The sequence below is a fragment of the Opisthocomus hoazin genome, chromosome 12 (genome assembly GCF_030867145.1).
Source record: "Opisthocomus hoazin isolate bOpiHoa1 chromosome 12, bOpiHoa1.hap1, whole genome shotgun sequence".
In the NCBI taxonomy this organism is placed as follows: domain Eukaryota; kingdom Metazoa; phylum Chordata; class Aves; order Opisthocomiformes; family Opisthocomidae; genus Opisthocomus; species Opisthocomus hoazin.
The window spans coordinates 22,660,715-22,674,726 of record NC_134425.1 but is presented as its reverse complement, the minus strand read 5'-3'; the positions used below and the strand labels follow the sequence as shown (position 1 = coordinate 22,674,726).

The 14,012-nt window shown below is 53.8% G+C and overlaps 1 protein-coding gene across 4 annotated transcripts in view; it reads right to left on the bottom strand.

Annotated features, from left to right (window-relative positions):
• Positions 1-14,012, bottom strand: part of LOC142362822 (hydrocephalus-inducing protein homolog) — an 84,318-nt gene that overhangs the window by 4,404 nt on the left and 65,902 nt on the right. For 3 of the 4 annotated variants that reach the window (XM_075433480.1, XM_075433481.1, XM_075433483.1), the window contains 18 exons: positions 13,024-13,186; positions 11,768-12,262; positions 11,062-11,274; positions 10,458-10,660; positions 10,095-10,277; positions 9,737-9,856; positions 8,214-8,373; positions 7,936-8,108; positions 7,285-7,483; positions 6,272-6,371; positions 5,626-5,725; positions 4,977-5,145; positions 4,454-4,692; positions 4,008-4,122; positions 2,958-3,162; positions 2,355-2,590; positions 1,589-1,740; positions 416-608 (listed from right to left, as the gene is read on the bottom strand). In XM_075433480.1, coding sequence (XP_075289595.1) covers positions 416-608; positions 1,589-1,740; positions 2,355-2,590; positions 2,958-3,162; positions 4,008-4,122; positions 4,454-4,692; positions 4,977-5,145; positions 5,626-5,725; positions 6,272-6,371; positions 7,285-7,483; positions 7,936-8,108; positions 8,214-8,373; positions 9,737-9,856; positions 10,095-10,277; positions 10,458-10,660; positions 11,062-11,274; positions 11,768-12,262; positions 13,024-13,186 — 3,418 coding nt within the window. The remainder of the gene's footprint in view (positions 1-415; positions 609-1,588; positions 1,741-2,354; positions 2,591-2,957; positions 3,163-4,007; positions 4,123-4,453; positions 4,693-4,976; positions 5,146-5,625; positions 5,726-6,271; positions 6,372-7,284; positions 7,484-7,935; positions 8,109-8,213; positions 8,374-9,736; positions 9,857-10,094; positions 10,278-10,457; positions 10,661-11,061; positions 11,275-11,767; positions 12,263-13,023; positions 13,187-14,012) is intronic. The other variant, XM_075433482.1, reaches the window with a different exon arrangement.

The following is a 14,012-nucleotide window of genomic DNA, read 5'->3' as shown; positions in this document are numbered from 1 at the left end:
CAGAGGTATTGGGATATAATTTAAACATAACCAAACAGGACAGAAAGTATTAAAAGTAACGAGCAGAAGGTAATTCAACTACAACTGAGTTCAATTATTAGGTAGTAAAACGGGATCAAACACAATCTCATGTAACTAGGACATCACACACGCCCCTGCGAGCTGAAACATGAGAAGAAGGGCAGGGGGAAGAACAGCCCACCAACTTTGTTGTGTTGTGTTTAACTGCAAAGGACAGACTGGTCAGAAAATCCCATTTCCAAGAGAAACACCCTTCCGGGAAAGCAAAAGTCAGTCATTTGCTTAAAAAGAATTTCTGAGACCTGTTTCAAGGTCTACCAGGTTTTCTGGGACCTTTCCTCCATGGCATGAGCACTTGTTCCCAGACCAGAACATTCCCCATGCAGGTCCTCACCTGGGCAGGTACGGTGCCACTGTTACGAAGGACCAGAGGCAGCTTTTCCGAATTGCCCAGCAACAGCCTCTTGAAGACCAGCAGAGGGTTCCCTCTCTTATTGCGAAGGACCGGGCGCACGACCGTCACCTGAGGCAGAGTCCCATCTCCGCTGATCTCGAAGGTCAGGCTTTGCGCTTTCACCGCCGCAGGGCTGCAGGAGAGGCAGAGGAGAAATCGTTACGCCTGGCACGAACCCATTTCCCGCTTGGCAAGCAATGAAGCGAGGGCTGCCCGCTGCGTCTTCCCTGGCTGGTGCTCCTGTAACCCCACCACCCAGCTCCCCACCCCTCTCCTCCCAGATAGACCAGGGCCATTCACAAGAGGAATCTGCTCCCAAAAGCCAGAGCCTTCCAGAATAACAGTTAAAAATCATTTCACTTCATTAAAGCATGGAGTACAGCAGGTCAATAACGAGACATGGCAAATTCACCGGCTGCGGTGATATGAGACATATGCGAAAAGCACAAGCGTGAAAAAGGTATAATAGCAAGAAGGGAAAAGTAAATAAATCACACCATCAGTGCAGATTATTTCCAAGGACACTAAACCAGGAATTGCTTATTAGGGCAGAAAGCTGACTTAGTCTTGTCCCAGTTAAGCAGCTCAAGGGGTGGGGAAGAGCAGGTCAGAGCCCCGCTGCAAACACAGGTCCCAGGACAGAGGAACTGGGCTCCTCTTCTGTAAGGGGTCCAGTTGTTCCTCACTATAAAATACCTTAACATAAAATACCTTAACATACCCCAGGCAATCACATAGGATCATCCAATTTTAACATGAACAAGAAGGAAACGACGCATGCTGACTTGCTGGCGCAGAAACTGCCTCATCTAATCCTCTGTCCTTGGAAAGCCCCAGGTGAGCTGTTGCACATCTCCATTTTTTTCTGCTTCAGTAAATTCCAGTTGGCTACCCAATATTACACCGTCCTCACCGTTACTCCTACAGGCTAAACTACCACTACCAATTTTGCTGCTCTGCTATGTCTAGTAGTTACTTCTTCCTTACTTATCTAATGCTACGTACTCTGCTTAAGGCTACTAAAAGAGTTAGGGTGAACAAAGGGTCTATGTCCTCTCAGAGGAGAAGCACCTATCAGAAAGTTCCCCCCTACCATTTCCCAGGGTGAGTTACCTTGCTTGGACATCAAGGGAAGCCTTAAAAGTGCACCGGTAGTTCTGCACCTTCTGCGGAGTGAAGGTCACTGTAGCAAAGGCGTGGGAGCGGCTGGGCACATGCATCTGAACAGGATCCACCTCGAAAACGTCGCTAACACAGCTCTTAAACTTGGAAGAACCCACAGAGCGGTATTAGGAGAAAACATCCTTCAACGTGATGCAGTCTTACTCCTATGTGCGTTGTGGGGAACAGCCCCAGACAGCGCCTGCCTTCCTGCTTCCCTCGACAGGCTCCTTCCATCTCAGAGGGTGGCTCCAAACTGGCACTGACGTTGCACAAGGAGCTGCCATAAAGCTTGCTTTGAGCACCGGGCAGCCACCCAACATACGTGGAGGTGGGGACCACATGGAAAACCTTGCAAATAATCTAGAATTAGCCTTCAAAGAGAGGGAAAAGACCAGGGAGCCTGAAGAAATGGTCTGCTTTGAGCCCTGGCACGTCAGTCCCGTAGAAAAGCCCCTCCACGTGCGCTTCCAAGAGATGTTCAGAAGGGTTTAGGTCTCCCACCAAAGACCCAGAGGGCTGAGCCAGAACCTTGCTTGAAACAATTCAACCTGAATTCAACCCAACTGTTAGCCCAGCATTGCTGCTCTCCCCTGAAGTTTGACCTGCACTGACCTGGACTAGTCTGGGCAAGAGGAATCAACGAGTCTGGAGAACAAGACAAGCTACCACAAAGCCCTTGAAAAGCAACGCTCGCCATGGTCTCTTGTTCTCTTACCTTACCAGGGATGGGTTTGATGGAGAGGACCACATCACAGGGGACTTTGTTCACATTGCGGATCTTGAAGTGAGCTGTGGCCCGGTGCCCAACCACAACATTGGTGAAGATAAACTTCTTCTCTTCTGAGATGTACACGCCCTTGTCTTGCACAGTCTGGAGGATGTGGCAGAGGTTGATGTTGCTGCAGATTCGGTGTTCCTCAAAGATTGACTCAATGTCGTCCACCACAAACGCTGCCAACAGACAAGAGGAAGGGCTGAGGATGGAGAAGCCTTCCTACTGAGTTCATCTGGACTCCGCTGGCCTCTCAGAAGGCTCGATAAGCCCCTTTTGCCCAGGTCACTGCTAAACCCAACCCAGGTGGGGGAGCTGGCTGTGAGGATGGAGCTCAGTTGCCCTCAGCCTTAAAGGGTATCGCATTCCTTTCACTCCTCCATGCCTCCCTCCCAGCCTCTCCCCACTGGTAGCCTTGAAAAAGACTGGAACCTCTGAGGATTTTAAGATGGGACATTAGGGTCCGGCTGTCTGTCTCTCCCAGTAGTAAGCCTGGGTGCTGAACAGCAGCAGGTCTGCCCAAGGGAAGCTGTGGACGCGGCGTACCTGGGAGGCAGGACTCGGCAAACAGGGTGTAGGGGATGCCAAGGGGATTGTCACTGGGATCTCTGTTGCTGATATCGATGGACAGGTGCTCCTCGCACGTCCCCAGTGGCTCTGCGCAGCAATCCACCCTGATCATCTGCTGGCCCCCGGGAGGGATGGAACCAAAGTCAGGGTACACCGTGAACATGCCTGAAGTGAAGCAAGCCTGCAGAAAGAGTCCCAAGAGAGGCTGATGTCTAACAGCCTTATCTTGAGCATCCCCAGTGAGGGATGACTCCATGGCCCAAAGGCAGCCCCAGGATGAGATGAACAAGCCAGGAGGAGCTGCAGGCCTGCCCTAAGGGGCATAGAGAACGGAGTTTGGGTGCAAAAGGTGAAGGTGGTAGCTGGGATCCTTCAGCCTCCAGGGCTAAAATAGGAGAGCAGAGAAAACTGCGAGAAATGGTGGGAGAGAAGAGAGGGGACTGAGGAGAAGAAAAAAGCAAGGTCATTTGGTATCTGTGGACTGGGAGTTCTAACAGGGACGTTCTGCATCTGTGCTATTCACAGATCTGTTTGGGCTAGCAGCTACCAAGCATAGGACCTGCTCCCCTCTCTTGACCCCAGCCACAATCATAGAATCACAGGTTGGAAAAGACCTCTAAGATCATCGAGTCCAACCATCCACCCAATACCACCATTCCTACTAAACCATATTCTCAAGTGCCACATCTACTCGTTTTTTAAACCCCTCCAGGGATGGGGACTCAGCCACCTCCCTGGGCAGCCTGTGCCCACGCCTCACCACTCTTGCAGTAAAGAAATTTTTCCTAATATCTAATCTAAACCTCCCCTGACGCAATTTGAGGCCATTGCCTCTTGTGCTAAAGCATAAAGCAAGAGCATGTCCCATGACTGAGCAACTCCTGCCTCTGCTCCTGGCTGGCAGACGATGGACCTCCATCACGCAGACCATGTCCCATCCCAGGGCAATAAGTCCCCAGCCTGGGCACGGCAGCGTCCTCCCACACCACCCGCAGCGGCACGTGTCGGGGAGCAGGAGCCACCCACCTGCATGACGGGCTTCACGTCCTTTTGCAGCGAGGGCTTGCTTTGCTTGACTGAGGGTGTCCTTCTGCTGAAGCTTTCGCTCTCGTGAGAGTGAGTGGATTTCATCTCATGTGCACTGAGAGGAGAAAGCAGAAGACATCCATCATGCTGAGATCTCCCTGCCTTTCTCTGCGGCCAGGGCTGGCCTTCCTCCCCGTGGAAGCAAGCCTTCCTGCTCCCGACGGCTCCTGGACGGCTGCCTGCAGTACCTATTGCTGTCGCTTATGGACAGATCAGCTACATCACCAGCTTTGTCCCACACACGGGGACACCGAGGCATTCTTCTGTTCCCCACTCACAAGCCAGTGACGCAGACGGACAAGAACCCAGGCGTCCTGGCTGCCCATCACACACCAGCCATGCCGGTGCCTACTCAGGCAGGAACGGGGGTGAAGGTCTTCTCTCACCTTTTCCTTGGCAATACGGGTGCATCCTGGTCTGCTTGGTAGATGTGGAATTTAAAGTCGAGGACTCCTTTGTTCTCCAGTGTGAATGTGCAGGTTTTCCTGGTGCCGTTCACCATGGCACCAAAGTTGATGAGCGAGGCAGGGTAAATGCTGTACTTGCTGAACACAGATTTTGCTGACACCCTCACCGGGATGACGGCGATGGTCTCGCCTCCTTTACAAATGCTGGGCTCAATCACCTGCAACCGGAGGAGGAGCTGGTAAATGCAGCAGAGAAGCCAGCCTCTACCTCTGTCCCCTGGCCCCCATCCCAGGTCCCTGTCAGCTCACCCTCCCTGTTCAAACGCCTCCTCCAGCGCCAGATTCACAGCTCCACTTAGGGAGCACCACAAATGGTTTCTCAAAGACTTGGTCGTATACGTGTGAGAGTGGATTCCCCAGCTAAAGACCTCCTTCCAGAAGACACAAGTCCTGCTCACACCAAGACACGGTGTGCTAACACCGCCTGGTTCAGGCAGCTCACCTGGCACTGCAGGATGGGTTTGTCCTCAATATCCATTTCCATCTTGGGGTGGAAGAGCAGCTGGACCTGCACACCGCACTTGGAGACAGGCAGCACGCCCTTCTGCGGCTGCAGAGTGAAGTGGGACGCCAAGTCGCGGATGTTGGTAACTGCGGTTTCCAGCTTGAAACTGGGGAGAAAGGGAAGGGACAAAGACCTCTGTCGTTAGAAGTACAGATGTCACCAGCACAGCCAGGACTTTGCATGGGATCATAAAAAAAAATAAGAGTCCAGCTCTGCTTGGACAATCCCAGATGCTGACACAGAGTGCAGACCAACACAAGTGTCGCAAGCTAACCTCAACACCGAATCTTTTCATTCCCTCCTTTAAAGGAGTCTCATAAAAGGAAATGAGCTGACCCTCAAAGGAAGACAAGGAATCTCAGCACCCAGTGGCTCAGATTTCAGGGTCTCTCCTGGTTCCTGCTGAGCTGTGAAGAACCGCTGGTGTGTGGCTGGATTCTCTACTAAAATACTTGAGACTAGAGAGCCCGGGGTTTCTAGTTACCTGGACCATGAGGTAGCCAGGTTCTAGCCATGGACGCCAGAAGAATGCAGGCCTGGGCAGATGGTGGCACCGTGCATTCACAGACCAGGCAGCCGGACCCACCTGTAGGCAATCTCGTACTTCCCCTTGTTCTTCAGAGTCAGCACTTGCTTCGCATCATCCAGGACCTTAAGGATTCCGAAATCCACTCTGCCATCTGCACCTGCAGAAAACCCGCAGAGCAAGGTAGGAAATGGTGAATATCTGTGAGCTGCTGCAGTCTACATCAAGTGACAAGATACGTATTTGGAGTTCTCAGGTGGCACAAAGCCCTCCTCAGCAAGCTTCCATCCTTGCAAGTTTTCTCTAGCTACTTTGCTGCCCCTTCTCTTCTTACTTGGAGTGTATCTACAGGGTTCAGCAGCTAAGGAGCTCAGTTTCCATCTCCTTGCTTCCAAGCACAGATCCAACAACTTTTTGTGCCGTGCCGAACCTTCAGGAGTTGCCAACTCCTTGTTCACGTCACTGTGCTTTCAAAGCCCCCAAATCGATCGGGACATGAAGTCGCACACTTCGAAGTTCAGAGGTGAGAGACTCAAGGCTAGCTGGGTCCTGACAGCGCTTTACCCCACACAGCTTGTAAGACACGTGCTTTCTGTGCCCGTGTCACACTTCCATGCTATCTCACCCCATCCCAAGTGCTTCGGTTGCCCATCTGCGAAGGCAAAGCAATGCACCTGGGAGCGCTGTTCTGGGGGCAGCCACTGACCTTTCGAAATGCTGATGTCGAGAGCGACGTCATAGGTCTCCGCAAGGACTTGGATATTTTCGGTCTGAACAATCCCCAGGACATTTTCCACGTCTGAAACCTGAGGCAGCAAGAAACAAACACTGCTTACATCATTCTCCTAAATTCCTTTGATAGACAACATACGAGTCATTGTCTCCGCTGGCTGCTTCCACTGTGGCCTCCCCTGCTTGACAAGCATCTGCGGACGCCCAGGCCTTCTGAACCTGTTCGCCTCGCGGGCTGACCCAGCGCGGTTCTGCTGCAGCAAGAAACCCTGCCAGCTCAACTCTGCACTCCTACGGCAGGGAACGCTGCTGCTAAAGCACCCTGGGAGGCACAGCCACCTAAAAACAGCCCCAAGAAGCGTGAGGTGGCCCAGAGCAGGTGCCACTGACAACCAGCCCTCTCCTCTTCACTCACCCAGCATCCTCACCGGAATGCAGCCTCTCAATCATGCAGAACAAAAATGACAGGGTGAGAGTTTATTGCTCTACGTTAAGAGCCCCAGATGGACTCCAGGATGGGTGCAGGGAACACGCCGATGTCTGGACAACCCAACGAGTGTTCTACCACGCAGAGCAATGAGGTGGACGCTGCCTCGTAACCTAGGCTGCAGAGGGAGCGCCTGGTTACCTGGGGGGACATGGACGCTCAGGGATGCACCGCGTGTTCTGGGGAACCCAGTCTGAGGCAGCAGAAGTCGGGGTCGCGGCACCCTTGTGTCCTTCGCTTACATCTCTTCCTGACTCCATGGCATACCCACCCCACAAGAGCACACGAGGAGTCACCTGGTTTCCAACACACCACCCTTCAGCGAGAGTCCCTCGCTGCTCAGGGCCTGGCCCCCCAGCAACGCAGGAAGAAAGGAGTCTCGCGAAGGCTCACCCTTTCGCCCCCTTGGCAGGGTGCCCTCCAAGCACAGTCTCCATCCCTAAGAGCGCAGGGCTGATCCCTCTGCCCGGCTCTGCCAGGGAGGGCACAGGGCCTCTCACCTCCAGCTGGATCGTCTTCTTAATGCTGAGAGGCTTCGTGGCCTTGAAATACAGATGCACGCCAAACTCCGCGCGGGGACCAACGATGCCCTCCCGCAGCGACACGGAGAAGTCCTCACCGAGCTTTTCCAGCCCACGGAGCTGCCAGGCCACGGGCAGCGGGGTGCTGTTTCGCAGGACCAGGGTCTTGCTGTCCCTCCTGCAGAGACAGGCAGACACTCAGCGCCGGCTGCTCGACGCTCATGCTAGTCTTGCAACCAAATGCAGCTTGGAGCAGCCCTATCCATGCGTCTGCAACCACCCTTCAATGTTTTCTCTGCGTCACAAGTCTCAGAGGTGAGGTCCTGGGGGAGAGCTGGGTGCTGAAAGCATATCCAACAGAAGGGAGATGAGGAGCAGCAACTGGGCTGCTCTCTGAATGAGCAGATAGGCTACAAATGCATCAGGATGCATTGCTGGGGGGCTACAGAGCTCGTGGCTGTCACGGGACATCCAAGCCAGCAAGGAACAGTGGGCAAGAGACTGGCAGCTACTGGGAGAAAGAGGGATGGTAGCCCAGCCTCCAGTGCGAGCAGCCGCACAGCCAGAGAAGCTGGAGGGGAGCTCGCCGACAGCTCTCGTCCCCGGCCAAGCGGCCGTGGGGTGACTGACCTGTGCAGAAGCAGCTTGTCGAAATGCAGCTGCTTGGGGCTGACCCCCAGCTCCACCTGCACCCCCTCGCAGCACAGGCGGAAGACCACCGGCTCCGGGTTCTCCTTAACGCAGCAGACGAGGTTGTCTTCCACGAGGCCAGCTGAAGTGGGGTACGCCCAGATGCTCAGCTCCTAGCCCGGTCCCCGCAAAGAGAAACGCAGAAGAGCCTCGAGTGAGCAGGAGAAACGGCTCCTGGCAGCTTCTGCTGCTGCCTGCCCTACCTGCCCGTCTCCTACCTGCTTCTCCTTGGGCTTCAGCCTCATGCTGGGAGGGTCTAATACAAACGTCTCTGCTTTGAGATCGTGCTCAAAGGAGAACTGCACCTCTGCTTCCAGGGGGGTGACGTTGAGGATGGTTATCTTCTCGCAGTTGCTGGGACGGTCCAGCGCCTTGTACCTGTCCACAAAAGGGGAAAAGGCTGCAGAGGAGAGCCCAGGACCGCTGTCTGCATCACACATGGCAGAAAGCACCGTGTCCCAGGCACGGGAGGCTGCACCGAAAGACCACAGTCGAACAAGCAGGCTAAGAAAAAGGATCACTGAGGGGCACCTTGCGTGGTAGGTGTGTTTGTCCTTGCGTTACTTTGATGTCTGCCCCTGCACCTGGTGCCTCCATCCCAGAGGTGCAACGAGGCACAGGCCGCTTAAATAAAGAGTGTTTTACAAAATAGAAAGTCAAAGGTGCCTGGCAAAATGAAAGTACGCCAGGCACATGGCTTCTTCCCCCTTCTTTGTTGGGTTTTCTTCCCTGCAGGGTATAAAGAAATGCTTTTGAAGAGACGTTTTAAAAATAGTTTAACTTCCCTTTTCCAAAAAAGCCATGAGACTGCCTTGTATTTCACGGGTTAGCTCAACGGCTCAGGAAGGAAACAGAAAGGAGGAGTTCCCCAAAGGAACGCCAAATTTAGCAAATGTCCCTTCTTTCAGGTATGGAACACAATTTGGTGTTTGTCCCTTCTTTCAGGTATGGAACACAATTTGGTGTTAAAGGGTTAAAAAAGCAAACAGAAACCCGAGACCATTCATCAGCCCAGCTAAGGATCCTCTTCCAGTTTTTAAATTGTTTTGATTTCATTTCCTTGGGTTGTCAAAATACCACTAGCTCTCCAGAGCTCCCATGAAGACAAGAACTTCATTTTTAATGTTAAAAAAAAAAAAAAAAAGAGCAACGTTAAAAATAGAAATATGCCAGCAGCTACAATGACAACTTTTTTAGGCAGGCTTTATCCAGCAGTCAGGATCAGGGAAATGTAATTCCCGTTTTTATTCCTCCGCAGGTTCCCCCCCGCCCCACTGGTAGGTCAGATCATACAGCCTTACTAATATTACAGATTAATGAATGGTTTAGAAAACCACCAGCAGAAGAATTGTTCATTCAGTCTACCTGCAGAGCTCAAAGCACTTGAAAAAAAGCACCATAAAGTTCTCTTCGCAGGTGGTGAAGCTGAGATGTGGAGGGGGGACACAAGTTGGCCCAAGTCACCTTCAGCACATGGCTCTGGCCACCAAGGCACCCACAGGGTTCTCCCCAGCTCCTCCAAGACTCTGGTGCCTGTTATCTGCCCAAGTTCACACATCCGTGGCCCTTCAGCCCCAGGAATCTCCCAGGTCTCTGCCTGGGCCTGCCCTGAATCGGGCCACTGGGACAGGATGTCTCCAAGCATGTCCATGAAAACACAGGGCCCTGGAGATCCCATCCCAGCATCTCACTCCGAGCAGGCAGTGCATCAGGCTGCTCACTCTGGGTGGGGAGCACATACCAGTCTCTTGACTTCCTGCACAGCAGTGGTCCAAAGTGGAATACGCCCGTGTCCATGACATACTGCTTGCAGATGATGTCATCATCTGCCTTGCTCTTCCTCCGGTGAGGAAACACCAACCTGGGGAGAGAAAATGAGGAGCGAGGAGCTGTGAGATGCTCAAAGTAGAAAACCTGGTCAGAAAGCCCTAACCCTTATTGGTGGCTGAGGTACCAGTACCGGTTCCCAGCTCCAAGAGATGCTGGGCTGCTCAGGCAGCGTGCTCTGCCTAAGCCAGAAGGTCACAGGGCACAAGGGGAGCCTGGGCTCTGAGTTCCGAGGGGAGCAGCGCGGGAGGGCTCCCACGGGCCAGCCTTACCGTGGGTCCTGGCTGATGGTGGGATACACGCAGGTGCCCCTGCAGTGCAGCTGGTACAGTCGCTTTGTCCCCAGGATCTCAAAATGCAGCGTCTGATCAAACTGTCCCGGCACCGTGGAGCTGAAGTGGACCTTCAGTTCCACCTCGCCATGGGCAGGTACTACCCACCGGCAGTTGCTCAGCCTGGCAATTAAAGAGGAGGCTTCAGACACTGCTAACAAGCAAAGGAGACAAGGAGCAGGGTCGTGGACTTGCCATCCCACGGAGGCACAGGCAAATGGCCCCTGCAGCGCTGGGGACAATGCACCTTGCTTGGCACATTGGCCATGATGCAGAGGGATCACCTCCTCCCTCGCAGCTCACCTGCTGGATCTCCCTGGGGACGGGGTCGTGTCTGCGCTTCCTCGGAGCACCTCGAGGGCACCTGTGGGTGCTCCTGTGCTTGGCCCCTCGTGACCCCTCCCTTGCAGCCCCCCTCTCCGCTTCTCCCTTCCAGCCTCCCAGCTGCCCACAGCTTTGTCCTTCCTCGACCGGGCTCTGGTTGGGGTGACCTGCTCCTCCGACAGCTTCATGTCGAAGGGAGAGAGAAAAGGCAGAGAGGTGAGACCTGCCCTGAGACACCCCCGTCCTGGAAAGCAAGCTGCAAGTTTGGTAACAAACAGGAGAGGGAATAAACAACCAACCACGTTTTGCCCATGGACGTGGACTTCCTTATCGGACTTTGTGTTGGCTACGACACCTCTCCCTGCCCAGGGCCCTCTCCTCAAGGGAAGTTAAGGTTTTTCAGTGATTTGTTTTTTTCCCTCGTCTTACACAACTGCCCCATAGCTCAAGCAGCGCTGTCTCTTCCGGACAGACAGAAGGGATGCCTGCAGACACAGGGCCCTGTCCCATCTTCACTGCCCTCCCACCGTGATACTCCCCCATTCCACCTGCCCCCCACCCAGCCTGGCCCCTGCCCTGGCACCTTCACCGCGGGCACAGCGGTGGCATCCACGAGACTTTTGGTATCCTTCTTTTCATCTTCTGCAGTGGCACCTTCTGGCACAACCAAGATGAAGTTCTTGAGGGCTTCTCCTGCTGCAGGGGCAACCCGCTTCTCCGGGTAGCGGATCACAGAGTAAAAAGCCGGAGGGGGAATGGGAGGCCCCGAGGGACCCACTCCCAGGTCGTCCAGAATCTACAACCATAAGAGAAAACTCTCTTTATACTCCCGTCACCCTTCACCCTCACGCTTCCTCAAGGGCATTGAGCTGCTGCCAACGGTTTTTTTTTCTTTACACGGAGTGCGGTGGTTTTTTACGCCCACCGGGGTGGGCAGGCTCCAGAGCAGTGCCAGGACCTACAAGTGGGACCTAGAAAGAAATCTCTCCCTTGAGTGACTCAGCTGAAGGAAACAATGACCATCAGCTGCCCTGGCCTGGAACCATTTTTAATGATTTCCAGACCAGGAAATTCTCTGAACAAACAGGGTGCTTGTACAGAGAGCATTCCCTCTCCCCACCCATTCAAGGGATGCCAAGAACCTCCCCAGCCACGGGGTTGCTGCAGAGCCGTTGTGGAACATCAGCAGGGGCCTGGACAAGGCTCTGTGCCATTGTCACCTGGTGGGACACAACGCAGCAGGGCCCAGACCACGGCAGGCTCAGCATCTGGGCCTCACAGGGCTTTACCTGCTCTGCTGCTGGCAGCTTGCTGCTCTCCAGGATCTTCCCAGTCACATCTTCTGAGCTCAGCACCTGGATATCCAAGCAGGGCACCCCGACATCCTGGCCTCCGGCTGACCCTTCTGCACCTTCCGCTTCTGGCTGAGATAACCTGGAGTCCTCAACAGCCTTCAGTTTCTCCAGTCGCTCTTCCTCCAGCCTCTCCTGACGCTCCTTCTCTCTGCCCTTCCAGCTCCTGTGGCTAGATAAATGCTGGTGCTGGTCTTCTGCTTGGTGCTGCACCTCCTCTTGGTTCAGAGGGGACAGCAGGACACCCTGAACCCTGTCCCAGGATGACAAAACATGCGTGACATCCTTCTGCGATGCCTCGTAGATCTTAAACCTCAGGGCTAAGTTCTTCTCGCTGTCACTCAGGGCCTCAGTTCTCCTGTCTGCCCCTTCAGTGACATCCAACCACTTGCTGGTGGACACGTTGGTGTTGCTGGTGGATGTGTTCGTGTTCTGGGCAGGAAGAGTAGGGGGAAAAGCAGTTTCAAAAGGTTTCAAAACACCTTTCACTGTCCTACAGCACTGGAGGCGAGAGCACCCCAAGCCTCTCCGAGACCTGTGCTAGGTGCTCTACAAATCCCAGTACACAGAGCTGGTACCCAGTTTAGCTCAACTGAAAGCAACATCTCCAGGGCCAGGCTGACGAGGAGTCCTGCAAACCACCTGAGAAACACAACAGCTTCCCAATCCAAACAGGGAACTTAGGACAGACACCTCCTTACTCCTGTGCAGTCCTCCGGCCTCATTTCTGGTGTGCTGAGCATCCCTGTGGCTGCTCGACTCTTTGGGAAGTCCGGTTGCTCATGAATACCTAAGGCCCAGTGGTATCTGCTGCCAGACAAGCAGGAAAAGCCACTACATCCCAGATGGATCATGGCTCAGAGGTGTAAGTCCCACGCAGAGTAGGGAGAAACGCTACTCTACAACCATCTAGGGCTTCACAGTGAATGTACGGAGTTACGTGAAGCCATGACTCAAAGGCAACATGATTCTAGAAAAGCAGCTCTCCTGCAAACCCAGGGCAGAAACAGCCCTGGTGAAGCAGCAGCGTGATCCAACAGCAGCTGTTACTTCCCAGCACAGCCCCACGTGTTCCTCACGGCCGGGTACTCATCCCCGGCACTGCGTGTGGCTGCTGGCTTCTCAGGGACTGCTACAGCTCAGTGGGAAGGTCCTCAGGGCTTTTACTCATCTCAGTAAACACAGCCACCCACCTGCCTGCCTCCAGGCTGGCTTTTCTTCCCCGAAGCATTCTTTTTGTCTTTTCCAAGCTCTCTCTTGCCCCGTTTACACTTCTTCAGCTCTTCTTCCTCCTTCAAGCGCTCTAGCTCCTGCCGATGCTTTTCCTCAAGCTCTCGAGCCAGCTGCTCCATCTCCCTTCAGCAAGCCAAACAGAAAACATCCGTGAGAGTCACAGCCAGAAATCTGGGCTTGCTGCAATCCCAGCTGGTCCTGCACTTTATTCATCGACCTCGAGGCCAGGCAGAACCATTAGACCATCTCCATGGACCTCCCTCAACCTGGGGAGGTTGGGAACATCCAAAGAGAGGAAAGGTGGCAGGGGACATCCAGGACCAGCCCAATCTAAGCCTTGTTGTTATAAGGATCATTTGTGCAGCTTCTCCAGTAAGGTCCACCTGGACACCTCCAGCACACTGCCGAAGACTGATCCACCATCTCTCCACACCGATGCCTCAAGTCCTCTCTTGACTTCCCAGTTTAAACCAGCTCACAAATCACTAACAGCTACTCATCCCTGCACTAATACCTGCTTGGCTTATCCAGCCCTTCTTCTCCCCGGGCTAAACCTGCTCCTTAGTGAGAAGCACCACATCAATAAGAAAGCAAAGGCCGCAGTAACTTCCCTACTGCAAAACAAGCTCTGAACCACCAGGTTTCCTGCTGGAACCCAGCTGCGACCATGGAAATCTTGTGCTGTCTGTCCTGGAAATCACCATGTGAAGCAGTCCTAGTGAGCTCCTCACAGGGAAACAAACTTCAGCTGGGGCTGAAAGCAGTGCCGAAGCACACGCTCGCTTTAAGCAGGTCCCGCCCGCTTTCAGGCAGGGATTAACACAGGTTTACGCTCATCGTACATATCCTCCTGAACAGGGCTGCTTTGCTGGATCAGAGCTTCTCCCAAGTTCAACTGCTGCTGCAGCTGAAGGCCAGCCTAAGAGAGAACAGCTTTTACGGCTGCTGT